This window comes from Phoxinus phoxinus (assembly GCF_949152265.1).
Source record: "Phoxinus phoxinus genome assembly, chromosome: 9".
NCBI lineage: Eukaryota > Metazoa > Chordata > Actinopteri > Cypriniformes > Leuciscidae > Phoxinus > Phoxinus phoxinus.
Genome location: NC_136884.1, coordinates 2,191,914 through 2,206,227, shown reverse-complemented (window position 1 = coordinate 2,206,227; position 14,314 = coordinate 2,191,914). Strand labels below are relative to the sequence as shown.

Here is a 14,314-nt window from a genome sequence, read left to right as displayed (position 1 = left end):
TATTTGAAATTAAATAAGCTTGACTTGACCTTTTATTTCCAGTGTAATGGCGAGCAATTGTCTACTGAGATTTGTCTTAAAAACCTTCATTACTTAATTAGACCGCCAAATTTGACCCATTTGGGTTTGTTATTGTAATTTTTGTCAAAACATAATAACTTGCTCCACCTCTGAAATGACTTACCCTTTTCTACTAAAGTCATTAAGCTATACGGGCCATTTGGATAATTTAACCAATACCCTAGCTATTTTAACTCTTTCCCTGCTAGCATTTTTTATTTTTTCGTCCTAAATAGCATGCTACTACATCTGTACATTATACTTTCAATCAATGCATTTGATCAGTGCATGCATTCCCTGATGATTTAACCCATGACCCATGAAGTTGAGCTATGGGCACATGTTTGAAATATTTATCGTTACATAATGCATGCTGTTTTACACACTATTTTGTTTTAAATAGGCAGGATTTAGTAAGCAGGAGGCTAGTATTTACATCCTGAAAGCTTCTTTACAGTGTGTTATAGTGTGTGACGTCTCTATTATGTCTCTGCTTCTGTCCTTTGAACGATCAAACCCTAATGGTCTCCAGTGCTTCAAATGTGACGTTCTTTATACTCGACGCAGTCCACATTCGTAAGATCCCTCAGAGTAATTGGGCTACGAATCCAAAGACACATAAGGGCCGTCTAGAGTGCGTCGCTGTATTTTTATGTCATATAGCAGACTCTCAAAATCTCAACCAAAGGTTCACACACAAGTCCTGCTTTGATATTCTGTTGTGAGATGAATTGTGACTTTGTGTTGCAGACGAAGCTTGTGTTTTCATCTGCTTTGTTGTCCATCAGACAGAGCACTAATGCCAGGTTCAGACTACACAATATCAGCCTGATTTTTGGCACGATTTGGTGCTTAGGTGAATGGAGGAAAAGTTTGTGGATATTTTACCGTAAAGGTAGCCTGACTTCGTCATACTGATATTCTAGGCAGAATGTGAGTCTGATACGGCTCCACAGGGCTTTGATTATGAGGTGTGTCTTAATTGAACCAGGAAAAAAAAACCCCTCTGCACTCAATTGGATAGACCTACAACCAATCAGAGCAACGCATGTTGAGCGACGCACAGTGGTCAACAGCTCAACTGCACGCATGCTGGAAGAAGTAGTAAATTAATGCGTGTAAACGATCTTTGCCATTGTTGTAAAAATAATTTAAGAATTCGCGGAGTACTTACAAGCACAAATAGCATTTGTGAGAGAAATACAAAAGGTGTATATATATAAACAAGTTCTCCGTTTAGGATTATATCTCGACAATAAAGCAAATAAATCCTGTAGGAAGGACGGCAAACACATCTTTCCGATCGACAAATGCCTTGATTGCGGTTCTCTGTTCGTCTTTTAAAATGAATGCGCTGTCGATTTCTTGTATAACAGACGCGATAGCGGAATCTAAACATCTCAATCCTCCAGCGGTAGTCATCTTCATCTTTGTTGAAAACCAATTCAACCCAAGCGCTCTTTGATGACGTGGTGATTACGTAACCGCAGATCATCTGTCCATCATCGATTAAAGCCCGCCCTGGCAATTTGATTGGCTCGGCCTTCTGGGAGCCGATAATTACTCCTCAACGGATCAAGTCCAGACCGAACTTCCGACCAAAATATGTTGTGGCCGGGTTCGGGCTGGCACCCAGGCTACCGTAAAGGGTTAGTTCACCTAAAAATGTAAACTCTGTCAGTAATTACTCTCCCTCATGTTGTTCAACCCTCGTAAGACTTTCCTTCATCTTCGGAACACAAATTAAGATATTATTGATTAAATCTGAGCGCTGTCTCACTCCTCCATAGGCTTCTATTGTAATTGAAACTTGCCGGCCCAGAAAGTTAATAAAAACATTGTTAAAATAGTCCTACAAGTGACTACAGTGGCTCATTAAGTGACAATTGTGTAAGCAAACTTTTTATATTTTGCTTACTTGGCTTGTTAAACATGGTTACAAAGTGTTTCATTCTGTTGAGTCACTTATTTACTGAGTGCCCTTTAAAAATGTGAGAAACGTGATTTTTTTTTTCATGCATCCTTTAAAAATTGCCTGTAGCAAAAAAAAACAAAAAACTCTTTTCAAGCTCTATGCATCCTAGTTAAACTCATTTGGAGATTTGGCATTATTACCCAGCGCTGTGCTAACAGTAAAGCCGGGTTTGGTAATGATGAATCACGAGCCATCGCTCTGCAGTTTTGTGTATTATAAGTCACTTTGCAAATGCATCTGCTAAATGATATGTAACATAATTTCCCTCTTTCCCCATTCTCTTCATTAATCAGTCTAATCAGAGCTCATATTGCGTGCATTTAAAAATGTCAATATTTGAATTGCATAGTGAGACTAACAGAGCTGCAAAAATCTACACCCAAAAATCATCAGACGTGACGGTAGATGGAGGGGGAAGAACTTCATTTCAATACTAATCGAAAGACATATTCTTTTCTTTCCGCCACGGCACATTCACAACCACTGCGGTCTTATTATATGCACTGAAAAGGAAATATTCTCACTCTATATTCAGTTATACTCAGTTGTGCAGCAGCAGGGGTTATGTCTGTCATAATGGAGATGAATTTTTCATATCTTCTAAGAGAAAGTCATAACGTTCCCGTGAAATAAGTGTGCTTTTGTTGCATGTCGTCTGGTCTTTAGATTCTATTGCAGTTTATGATTCATGTTCATAATTTTCAGCTGGACTGGAATCGCAGTAAACAGCAGCTCTTGTTTTAAATGGGTTCATTCTTACTAGTAACTCTTTAGAAACTGATTTTTCATGTGCTTGACAGAATAGTTGAATTGAAGGTTCATCATTTCTGTTCTTCCCTTTTTGTCGTTCAAAAGGAGACATGTTGAAGAACTCTGGTCGTTGTCTTTCTAAGCGATTACATATAATATGCGCTGAACATTTCAAGCTTCAAAAAGGGAAGCAAAGGCACCATAAAAGCAGAATTAAAGTCATATGAAGCCACGAGAAAGTAAATTAACCCATAAACTTTCTCTCCAGTGAGCCGTTCATTGAGTTGGACTTGAGAATCTGATTCATAATAGAATGATTCATATTGTTTTTGTGAACTGAATCAAATGGTTTACTGAAAAGATCTGGTTTAAAGGAATGATTCAATTACAAATAAGGCATCTCTACAACTTTTAAAGAGTCAAAGTCACGACTGTTCCTCTTTCGTATAGTTCAGAGTGACTCGTGTGAGACGCTTTTATGCTATTTATGAAGCTTTTTTGAAGCTCCAGACCTCATTAAATGCAGTTGCATGGGGAAAAATTACCAAAATTGTACTTTTTATTTATTTATTTATCCCTTTAAATAAAATCATTTATACTGACAAATATTGATTATTTGTATGTTGCACTCTTAAAAATTAAAGTTCTGGTACAACTTTAGTTTAGGGTCCAATTCTCACTATTGGCTAGTTGCTCATTAGCTTGCATATTTCTAGGATATTGACTATTTATTAGTACTTATTAGGCACATATTAATACATGATTCTATTCTGTATGACCATATTCTACATCCATTAATACCTAAACTTAACAATTACCTTACTAAATATTAATAAGCAGTAATTAGGAGCTTAATGAGGCAAAACATTATACACTGTACAAAAATATTTTCATGATTTGTTATCACAACTTTTTATCTTTTGTTGAATCAACTTCGATAACTAATGTGTGAAGATAACATACTATTTAGAGTTTCTGTTTATTAAACCATTCTTCTTCATTGTATTAAGTCAAATGTTTTATTACAACAAACTCAAAATTTTAAGGCAACAAGGTAACTTGCTTTAAGTTAAACCAACATTTTTTTTTTTTTTTTACAGTGGAGGATATTAACTATTTATTAGTACTTACACTGTAAAACAAATTTAACCTCTCCAAGTCAAAATATTCTAGTGACTGGTCACATCTAAATTTTGAAATTGGCCCAAGTGAAATTCTGTAAAATAAATTGAATTAATTGTTGCAATAGTCTGTTAACATTGGCTCAATGAGAAATAATATGTCAGACTAATTGAAAAATTTAGATGTTACCAGTCACTAGAAAATTTTGACTTGGGGATGTAATTTTTTTTTACATATTAATACATGATTCTATTCTGTATGACCATATTCTACATAGGCCTACCTTAATACCTAAATTTAACAATTACCTTAATAAATAATAATAAGCAGTATTTAGGAGCTTGATGACGCAGAATTCACTCTAAAAAATGCTGGGTTGTTTCAACCCAATTTTGGGTAAAATATGGACAAACTCAAACGTTGGGTTAAAAATGTAATTACAAAATTTAACCCAACGGCTGGGTTTGTCCATATTTGAACCCAAAATTGGGTTGAAACAACCCAGCATTTTTTAGAGTGTGCATAGTTAATTAATAGTGCGAAGTGGACCGTGAAGAAACATGAACATCCACAAAACTTTTCCATTCCACATTCTTTATAGTGGAAAAAGGTTCTTCAGATTATTTTTAACAGAACTTAAGAACGTACAATTGTCTTTCTGTCTGTTTGTGTCTTATTGTTCTCCACAGGCGAGTCTAAGCCTGCTTTACTAGCTAGACGCTTGATTAGGATTCATACGGGGAAATGAGCTTTTTCTGTCGCAGCGGCACATCTTCACAGGCTTGCATTTGTACAGCGAGTGAGAAAGAGTCTGTCGAACTCCTCAGACAAAACAAATCCCTCTGACTCATTGATAAGTGAGCACAACACTTGAGAGAACAGGACGGTGTCTGGAACAAAGAGAATGGGACAGAAGGATTTATTACTGGGATTTAGATCTGACCTTGAGGCCGTGATGACCGGGAATCTGCTGTCGGTCACTCAGATTCAAGCGTAACTCGCTTAAAGCCTGAAGACATCTGATCCGTGCCATATCGAAGCCTCTCACTGATAAACATGTTAAAACAAATGTCATTTCTACATGATAAAGGTAGTTCAGGCAAGGATTCTGAAGAAAAACAAAGCGTACTCAATTTAAGCTTGTAGAAATTAAAGCAATATAAAATTAAGTTAAACCAACTCAACTTTTCTAAAACTGGTGTTCCCATCATGCACTGGGGCGTGAATAATAAATAAGGTTGACTTTTCACTGTTTTCAAGCTGTATTTACACGGTTTTATCATTGTTTCTGTTGTTAGGTTTAGTAACTTGCTGTTTTGTGACATCTGGATTCATTTTCTGCTCAAAATGACACATTCATACTCAAAAAAACGATCTATCGAATGTTAACGTCATTGTGTATTGTGTGTGTCTCTGTGTTCACCTTCACTGTAAATACAATTGCTGCGAATATTTATCACAACTTAAAATCCAACATTGTTTCAACTTTAAAAAGTATGTATTCATGCTTGACTTAAAATATTAAGTTAGTTAACTTTAGTTTAGTTTAGTTAAGTTGGATATTTAAGTTATCTCAACAAATTTTAAGTTGTTATAACTAATCACAGCCACATTGTTTACAGTGTTGTTGCTTTTATTGTGTAGATACAGTACGGTAATCTATACAATATCTATTGTTTTATTTACTTAGATGTTTCTAAGTCAAACCTACACTTTAAAAGTGTGGTTTAATTCAGTGTTATAGTGTTTGAGTAAAAAGTTAGTTTTCTTGAATATACTTGGGTCACTGTAAAAAAAAAAAAAAGTTGGTTTAACTTTAAAAAAAAAGCAAGTTACCTTGTTGCCTTGAAAAGTTGAGTTCATTGTAATTAAAAATTTGAGTTAATACAATGAAGAAGAATGCTTTAATAAACCGAAACTCAAAATAGAATGTTATCTTCACACATTAGTTATCGAAGTTGATTTGATAAAAAAAAAAGTTTTGATAACAAATCATGAACATATTTTTTTACAGTGAGATGTTAGTTAATTCCATATGTGAAATATATATATTTAAAATATAATTAAGTAATATTTACTTAATTACTTCAATTAAATGTTAAATGTCACTTAAACGTCAAATGAATGTTAAGTTCAATAGATTTCACTTGATAATAACATGTAAGTTATAACATAACAGAGCAGTTGCAGTAAAATTGACTTAAAATGTGTTAGTGCAAATTGTTACGGGGATTTTATCACGTAAATCCTACAAGTTATTTTTTCGAGTGCTGGCGGCTGTATCAGTCACAGAAACAGTAAGCATGATCTCAGCATTACCTCAATGCTTTCCCCTTCACAAACAAGACCAAGTGTGAGTCTGTCCCAATTCGCCAAAATCCAGTCCTCAGAATCCAATTGGTTGTGGTTCCCCGAGCACGAGTGAAGAGCTATACGTCCTTCTCTGTGTGTCTAAGGCTCGTTTCTACCAGATGCCCCACTTCAAAGTCTCCGCAGCACCATTTCCAATGTGCCTCTGGGCTGCAAAACACAAACTTGTCTTTTCTTGGAGTGTGGAAAGAAGCACTAACAGGTTTTTTAGCACTACGGGAACGGCAGTCGAAACTCGTGCTGATGCAAAGACGCTTTCACGGCTCCGGATCAAGTGTGTTTGATGTCAAAGTTTGCTTCATTTTGTTGGTTTACAAGCTGGTTTTCCATAACTTGCATTGCACAATAGCAAATCTCACCTTATTTATCTCATAATTCTGACATTATTTTTCATAATTGATTTTGTCTCATAATTCCAAATACATTTTTCATAATGACTTTCCATTATGCCTTTATATCTCATAATTCTGACAGTTTTTAAGTGATAAGTGACTTTTTATCTCATAATTATAAATATGTTTTTCATAATGAGTTTCCATTATGACTTTGTCTCATATTTACGACTTCCTTTTTCATAATTAAGCCTTTACATCTCATAATTCCACCTTTATTTCTCATAATTCCACCTTTATATCTCATAATTCAGACAGTTTTTTATAAGTGACTTTTAATCTCATAATTCCAAATACATTTTTCATAATGACTTTCCATTATGGCTTTATATCTCCTAATCCCAACTTCATGTTTCATAATTATGCCTTTATATCTCATAATTCAGGTAGTTTTATAAATATTATAAATATGTTTTTATAATGAGTTTCCATTATGACTTTGTCTCATAATTACGACTTCCTTTTTCATAATTATGCCTTTATTTCTCATAATTCAGACAGTTTTTCATAAGTGACTTTTAATCTCATAATTATATATATGTTTTTCATAATGAGTTTCCATTATGTCTTTGTCTCATAATTCCGACTTCCTTTTTCATAATTGAATTTGTCTCATAACTTCAACTTTATTTTCCATAATTATGAGTTTGTCTCATAATTGTAACACTAATTCCATAATTCTGACTTTATATCTCATAATTCCATCTTTTATCCCCCTCATAATCATGCCTTTATATCTCATAATTCAGACATTTATCATAAGTTATTTTTGTCTCATGATTCAAATATATTTTACCATTATGTCGTACCATTATGACTTTATATCTCTTAATTCCAACTTAATTTTTCATGATTATGACTTTATATCTCAAAGTCTTAACATATTTTTTCATATTTTTCATATTACTCACAACTCATTCTGCATTTATTTCTCATAATTATGACTTTATATATCATAATTCAGACATTTATCATAAGTGATTTTTGTCTCATGATTCCAAATATATTTTACCATTATGTCATACCATTATGACTTTATATCTCTTAATTCATAATGACTTTTTTTTATGTCTTTATATCTCAAAATCTTGACATATTTTTTCAGATTTTTCAAATTGCTCACAACTCATTCTGCATTTATTTCTCATAATTATGACTTTATATCTCATAATTCAGACATTTATCATAAGTGATTTTTGTCTCATGATTCCAAATATATTTTACCATTATGACTTTATATCTCTTAATTCCAACTTAATTTTTCATAATTATGACTTTATATCTCATAATTCATAATGACTTTCCATTATGACTTTATATCTCAAAACCTTGACATATTTTTCACATTATTCACAACTCATTCTGCATTTATTTCTCATAACTATGACTTTATATCTCATAATTATGACGTTATTTCTCACAATTCCTACTTTTTTTCTTTCTTTTTTTTTAATGATGTATCTCACGATGTGAATTTTATTTCTCTGACTTTCTCCATTTGAAGTATATCTCATAATTACCGTTTCATTTTCAACTTCTATGCATAACTGGGCTTCCATACAATCCCTTCCTATCTCTGGTTGAGTCTCTGTCTCGTCCTCAATCCCTTTAGTCCTGCTTTACTGCACAGAAATGCTCATAACTGACTGTGGTGTTCTTCACATTCCTCAGTCGTGTGGACCGGCAGCGTATGGCAGTGAATGTGTGTGTGAAACGCATGGCGTCAGGCGCGTGCGTGTGGGTGGATGCGGGTTGTGTTCCAACACCTTTGTGAGTCGCGTGTGTGGGTGGAGATGTTGAATAAACACGTTCCCGAAGCTTCTGTGCTGCTTTCACGAGCGAGAAACGCTCCCACATTTGATGTTCGGAGGAACTGACGACCGAATCACCTCTTGCAGAGAGCGGAGGAGGTCAGCGCCGCGGGGAAACTATAACACACACGAGATATTAGCCGGTAAATATGGATATAACACACACAGCCGTTCTGATACTTGAGTACTATTGAGCGTTATTAGCTTTGCCTGATATCTGCTCCTTCAGGAAGACCTCAGTGCTTCTTCATTTCAGAGAGTGGCACATTTCTCAACAACACGAGGAAGTACGCCACAGTTTTGTTGCTTAATGGATGGTGTAATAAGCCACTATAATAAGGAGTCCTGTGCCATTATCGTCCTGAAACATGCTTTGTCACGCAGGCGCTAATGTGGAATGAATCAAATATCCATTAAGGACACGTCTCGTGACTCGAGCCCAAACTAATGTTTATGAATTTCATGTTTGCATTTAGCTTTAAAAGCTCAACACACATCCACACCAGAATGACAGGCAGCGAATCCACTTCATTTAGCGCCTCTTCCTTCGGCTGTTTTAGTGTCGTTTTGTCCAAATAGGCAGTATCTCATTGTGATTTAATATACAAAACAGTTTTGGGGTTGATAATCTGGCAGAAATGCTACTGAAAATAAATAAATTGATGACTGGTGGCAACAAATCCACTTCATTGGTAGTTTTAGTGTCTCTTGGTCTGTGTTATACTATTAGTGTCACTATTTTAAAGTATTTTAGGGTTAGGGTTAGGGTTAGGGTTAGAGGTTAGGGTTAGGGTTAGGGTTTCATTGACAGTTTTAGTGTCTCTTGGTCTGTGTTATACTATTAGTGTCACTATTTTAAAGTATTTTAGGGTTAGGGTTAGGGTTAGGGTTGGGGTTAGGGTTAGGGTTAGAGGTTAGGGTTTCATTGACAGTTTTAGTGTCTCTTGGTCTGTGTTATACTATTAGTGTCACTATTTTAAAGTATTTTACTGTTTTTTTTTTCAATGCATTATCCAAAAAAAAAGTATGCATAACCTGATGGTGATTTAATATATAGTGCATTTTTGGGGTTGAAAATCTGGCAAAAACTCTTGAAAAAGCGAATTTGGTATAAAATGTATATAAAAAGCCATTTTGGACAGACTGACTGGCAACATATCCACTTCAATGTCATTGTAAGTGTCTTGTCCTCCGTTTTATACTATTAGTGCCACGGTTTTGGGTATTTTAGTGTGGATAATCCAAAAAATAGGCATTATCTCATTATGATTTAATATAAAAACAGTTTTGGGGTTGATAAAAATGCTACTGAAAAAGATAAATTGATGACTGGTGGCAACAAATCCACTTCATTGGCAGTTTTAGTGTCTCTTGGTCCATGGTATACTATTAGTGTCACTATTTTTAAGTATTTTACTATTTTATTCAATGCATTATCCAAAAAAAGTATGCATAATCTGATGGTGATTTAATATATAGTGCATTTTTGGGGTTGAAAATCTGGCATAAATCTGGATTTGGTATAAAATGTTTATTATAATAATTTGGACAGACTGACTGGCACCAAATCAACTTCAATGTAACCTTTAGGTTCTCGTCTTTGCTCCATTTTATACTATTCGTGCCAAGGTTTTGGGTATTTTAGTGTTCAATTAAATGGATTATCCCCCAAAATAGGCAAAGCTGGCAAAAATGCGATTGCAAACGATGGCCATTGGACAGAATGAATGTGTTATGGTGTCCTAGTCAGCAAATTGTAATCTCCGGTCAATCACAAAACCGAATGGCCCCCAAAACAGGACAGTTAATTACCCAAAGCGATTTACTTATGAAAACGTTGAGTTTCCCGCCACTGGAGATGAATTACAGCATTATTCAGCCCATGTGTGTGTTTGAGCGGCGACACGCGAGGTTGGAGACAATTAGATAATTCATGATTCATAAAGCAGTGAAAATCCAATCATTAAAGATTAGCAGAGACGCCGGAGCTCGTCGTGTCCCTGATTTAAGATGGATCATTTTATTATCACACTGCATCAGTCGAGCTGCTTAAATGACTCCACACTCCTGCTTTAAACAATTAGAGACGTCGCTGTACACTCAGAGTTATTGCAGTGAAGGTTTCGAGTGAGCGCGTGACGCTTTCACGGTTATCGTGACTAAAAATAAGCCAGCCTTATTTGAATGCAATCGTTCATGCATATTAATTGTGAAGTGACTAATTTCTTGGTTTGACACGTGTGTTAGTCAGCGGTAGGCGGAGCTGCTTATCTCAGTGTTCATGTCAAACCCCAGATCTTCCCGCTCACCCGCCGCAACATGCTGCAATCCTGATGTCTGCGCATGCAATCAATGTCTGAGCTTTAGCAAAGCAGCGCTCCTCTTCTCGCCGTTTAACTGAGTGTTTGTGTCCCCGCGCAGCACAAAGGCGGCTGTGTCTGCCGTTGAACGCACAATAAATGGAGAGGCACAAAATGTATTTGGTGTATTGAAAAGCCACCAAGCTCCAGAATGCTAATTCATTGGCCTTTTGATGTTTCCCCATTTATGGCACATAAAAGCCTCATTCTGCATTGGGAAGGAGATTTGGAGAGACATCAGTGAGTCGCTCTGTGGCCCGTGTTGACGCTACGTTGGTTTGCTAGCGTGACAGTAGCTTAGCTGTGTTCAGCTTTTCTTGTAGCAAGCAAAAAAAGAAAGACTGTTTTTGTCATGTTGCAGTGAGCTAACTGAGCTATATAAAAATAACTATCATTCAATAGGTGTGTGTTTCATGTTTGGGGTCATTAAGATTGTTTTAGGAAGTCTTTTTTGCTAACCAAGGCTGCGTTTGTTTGAATTGAATTTATTCCTGCATCATTACTCCAGTCTTCAGTGTCACATGATCAGTAATCATCCTAATATGATGATTTTCTGCTCAAGAAACATTTATGATTATTGTCATTATTGAAGACACTGCTTCATATTTTTGTGGAAACATTTCCTTCTGAATTCTTTGATGAATAGAAAGGCCAGAAACACTTTATTTTAGGGTCAAATTCTCACTATTTACTAGTTTCTTAATAGCATGCATATCAATATTGACTGTTTATTAGTACTTATAAAGCATATATGAATACATTATTCTGCATTACATCCCTAATCCTATACCTAAACTTAACAACTGCCTTACTAACTATTAATAAGCAGTAATTATTGAGATATTGAATTATTACCGTATTAATAAATTAATAGTGAGAATTTGACACTCGTCTAAAGTGTGACCAAACGTTCAAAACAACAGCATCGTTTGTAAGATTATAAATGTTTTTTCTGTCACTATTGATCAATTTAATGCATCTTTTCTGAATAAAAGTATTAATTTATTTTGAAAAAAAGAAGAAAAAAAACTGACCCGAAACTTTTAAAGCTTCAAAATAGTTATTTTTGATGGTAGCATATGTAGCTAACCACATTTTCAAAAAGATAACATTAGAAGGCTCGAAACATCACCATCAGGCTTTAATGTACAGCATAAATATAACAAATACACAGAAAGAATCACAGAAACGGCTCTTGCGTGTTTGGAAATGGCAGTAATGGGCTAAACGACTGCAGTGTAACCCAAGCAAATATTGCCCTGCATAAACTCACAATCATCACGGATCGGAGGAGGGCATGAGCGCAACAGATTGGTGATTACCATTGTGAGGGGCATTAATTAAAGCTAATTAGTATTTGTCATTGTGACAGAACGCATAAGGAGCCGCGTTGGTTTAGCGGGAACGCCGGCGCTCATTAAATGGACTGTAACAGGAGGAGATTACATCCAGGAGGAAGTCCATCATTCACCCCGTGTGGGACGTTAATGCTATAATCGAGCGCTCAAAGGGTTGGCTGCTTAACTTACATTAAATATGAAATATGACTCTGTCCACCTCAATATGGCCCGTCAAGACCTGATTTTTGTAAGTCTGTCGTGTTAAGTTTGAATAAATGATGTCAAGCACCTGGAGACGCCGTTTGAATGATGGAAAGAACATCTTTTATGTCCAGGTTGTAAATGTTTGAGTCATTTTGAAAGCTTGGTGTATTTTTTCTTAATTTGACTGCATGAAATCCTGCTCCAAACCACATAGCGGTGCTTCTTTAAGTTGTTTTATTTTTCTTTTGTACAGAATTTGTTGGTTTACCATCATCCCAGAATTCAAAAGTCTGAGGCTGGAAAGAAGTCTCTTCTGCTCACCGAGGCTGCATTTATTTGCTTAAAAACACAGTAAAAGCAGTAATATTGTGAAATATTTTTAACATTTAAAATGGCTGTTTTCTATGTGAATATATAGTCAAATGTAATTTATTCCTGGGATTTATTCCAGCTGAATTTTCAGCATCATTACTCCAGTCTTCAGTGTCACATGACCCTTCAGAAATCAGTATAATATGCAAGAAACATTTCCGATTATTATCAATGCTGAAAACAGCTTCATATTTTTTTGTGGAATCTGTGAAACATTTTTCAAAAGAACAGCATTTGTTGGAAATAGAAATCTTTTGTAACATTATAAATGTGTTTACTGTCACTTTTGATCAATTTAATGCATCCTTGCTCAATTAAAGTATGCTAATTTCTTCTTTTTTTTATGTGTGTATATATATATATATATAGGCTATATGTGTTTTTAATGTGCTTACATTTTTTAAATGTGGTGTACATCCTTAAAATATGAATCATTATGTTTAAAACTATAGGATTATCTATAAGCATTAAACATTTCAGTGTTGTTGTTTTGTTTTTATTAGTTTTTGTCTGAAAGTTGCACAGTCTGAATGATATTTTGTGTGCAGAATGAACAAAGCCTAATTTCTGTGTGTGTGTGTGTGTGTGTGTGTGTGTGTGTGTGTGTGTGTGTGTGTGTGTGTGTGTGTGTGTGTGTGTGTGTGTGTGTGTGTGTGTGTGTGTGTGTGTGTGTGTGTGTGTGTGTGTGTGTGTGTGTGTGTGTGTGTGTGTGTGTGTCTCTGTCTAGGTGGCGTGTGTATCGCTCAGTCTCTGAAGATCCCTCGGGAACCCAGGCCTGGGGAATTCGACAAGATAATCCGCCGGCTCCTGGAGACCCCGAACGCTCGGGCCGTCATCATGTTCGCAAACGAGGACGATATCAGGTGTCTCCTTTCTGTTCTTAAAGACTTTCCCTGGCTAACCGTTCCCTGTTCCCTCACAGATCTGCAGCTGAGAGAAACCCATCATCAGGGCCTTGAGAAAGAAAGGAAAGAGGAAGCAAACAGGAAGCTGGCTGCGTTCACGAATATAATACCTGCATACTGAATGCTGTTTATTATATATATATATATACCGCTTACTGCTTTAAAAAAAATTTAAAGTCCCCTGTAGTCAATCATTTTATCACTTAAAACTCATCTTTGATCTCCAAAATTACATATTTCCTTGAGAAAATAAATCGTCACGCTTTAAAATATCTTGAATGTAACTCGACACCCTTGCCTCATTTAGTATGCATAGTTCTATGAATATGCAAATGAGCCCCACCTCCACTCACTCACTCACTCAGAGATCCACTGGTTGACGATCAGACGTTGATCTGATTTTGTGACGTCAGAAACACCAGCGATTTCAAACCGTGTTTTTGAGACTGTCTTTGGTTCACTGCAGTTTTAAGCAGAAAATACTCAGCAATGCTGTCGACTTATGGATTTACACATGGTTTGTCTTAAAGCATATTAAAAACACCACACTGACATATAAACAACATTAAAAACTGTATTTTCACCATGCACAGGGGGACTTTAACAAGTGAATCAGCATGCATTATATACCAGACATTTCAAACACATCATCA

At 35.6% G+C, this 14,314-nt stretch overlaps 1 protein-coding gene across 4 annotated transcripts in view; it reads left to right on the top strand.

Annotated features, from left to right (window-relative positions):
• The window catches only part of grm8a (glutamate receptor, metabotropic 8a), a 211,615-nt gene that overhangs the window by 126,905 nt on the left and 70,396 nt on the right, over positions 1–14,314 (top strand). For 3 of the 4 annotated variants that reach the window (XR_013798735.1, XM_079622081.1, XM_079622080.1), the window contains one exon: positions 13,484–13,619. Coding sequence is in view for 3 of the 4 variants with exons in the window: in XM_079622081.1 (XP_079478207.1) it covers positions 13,484–13,619 (136 nt within the window). In the remaining variant the exon portion in view is untranslated. Of the gene's footprint in view, positions 1–8,470; positions 8,624–13,483; positions 13,620–14,314 lie in introns of those variants that run through there. The other variant, XM_079622082.1, reaches the window with a different exon arrangement.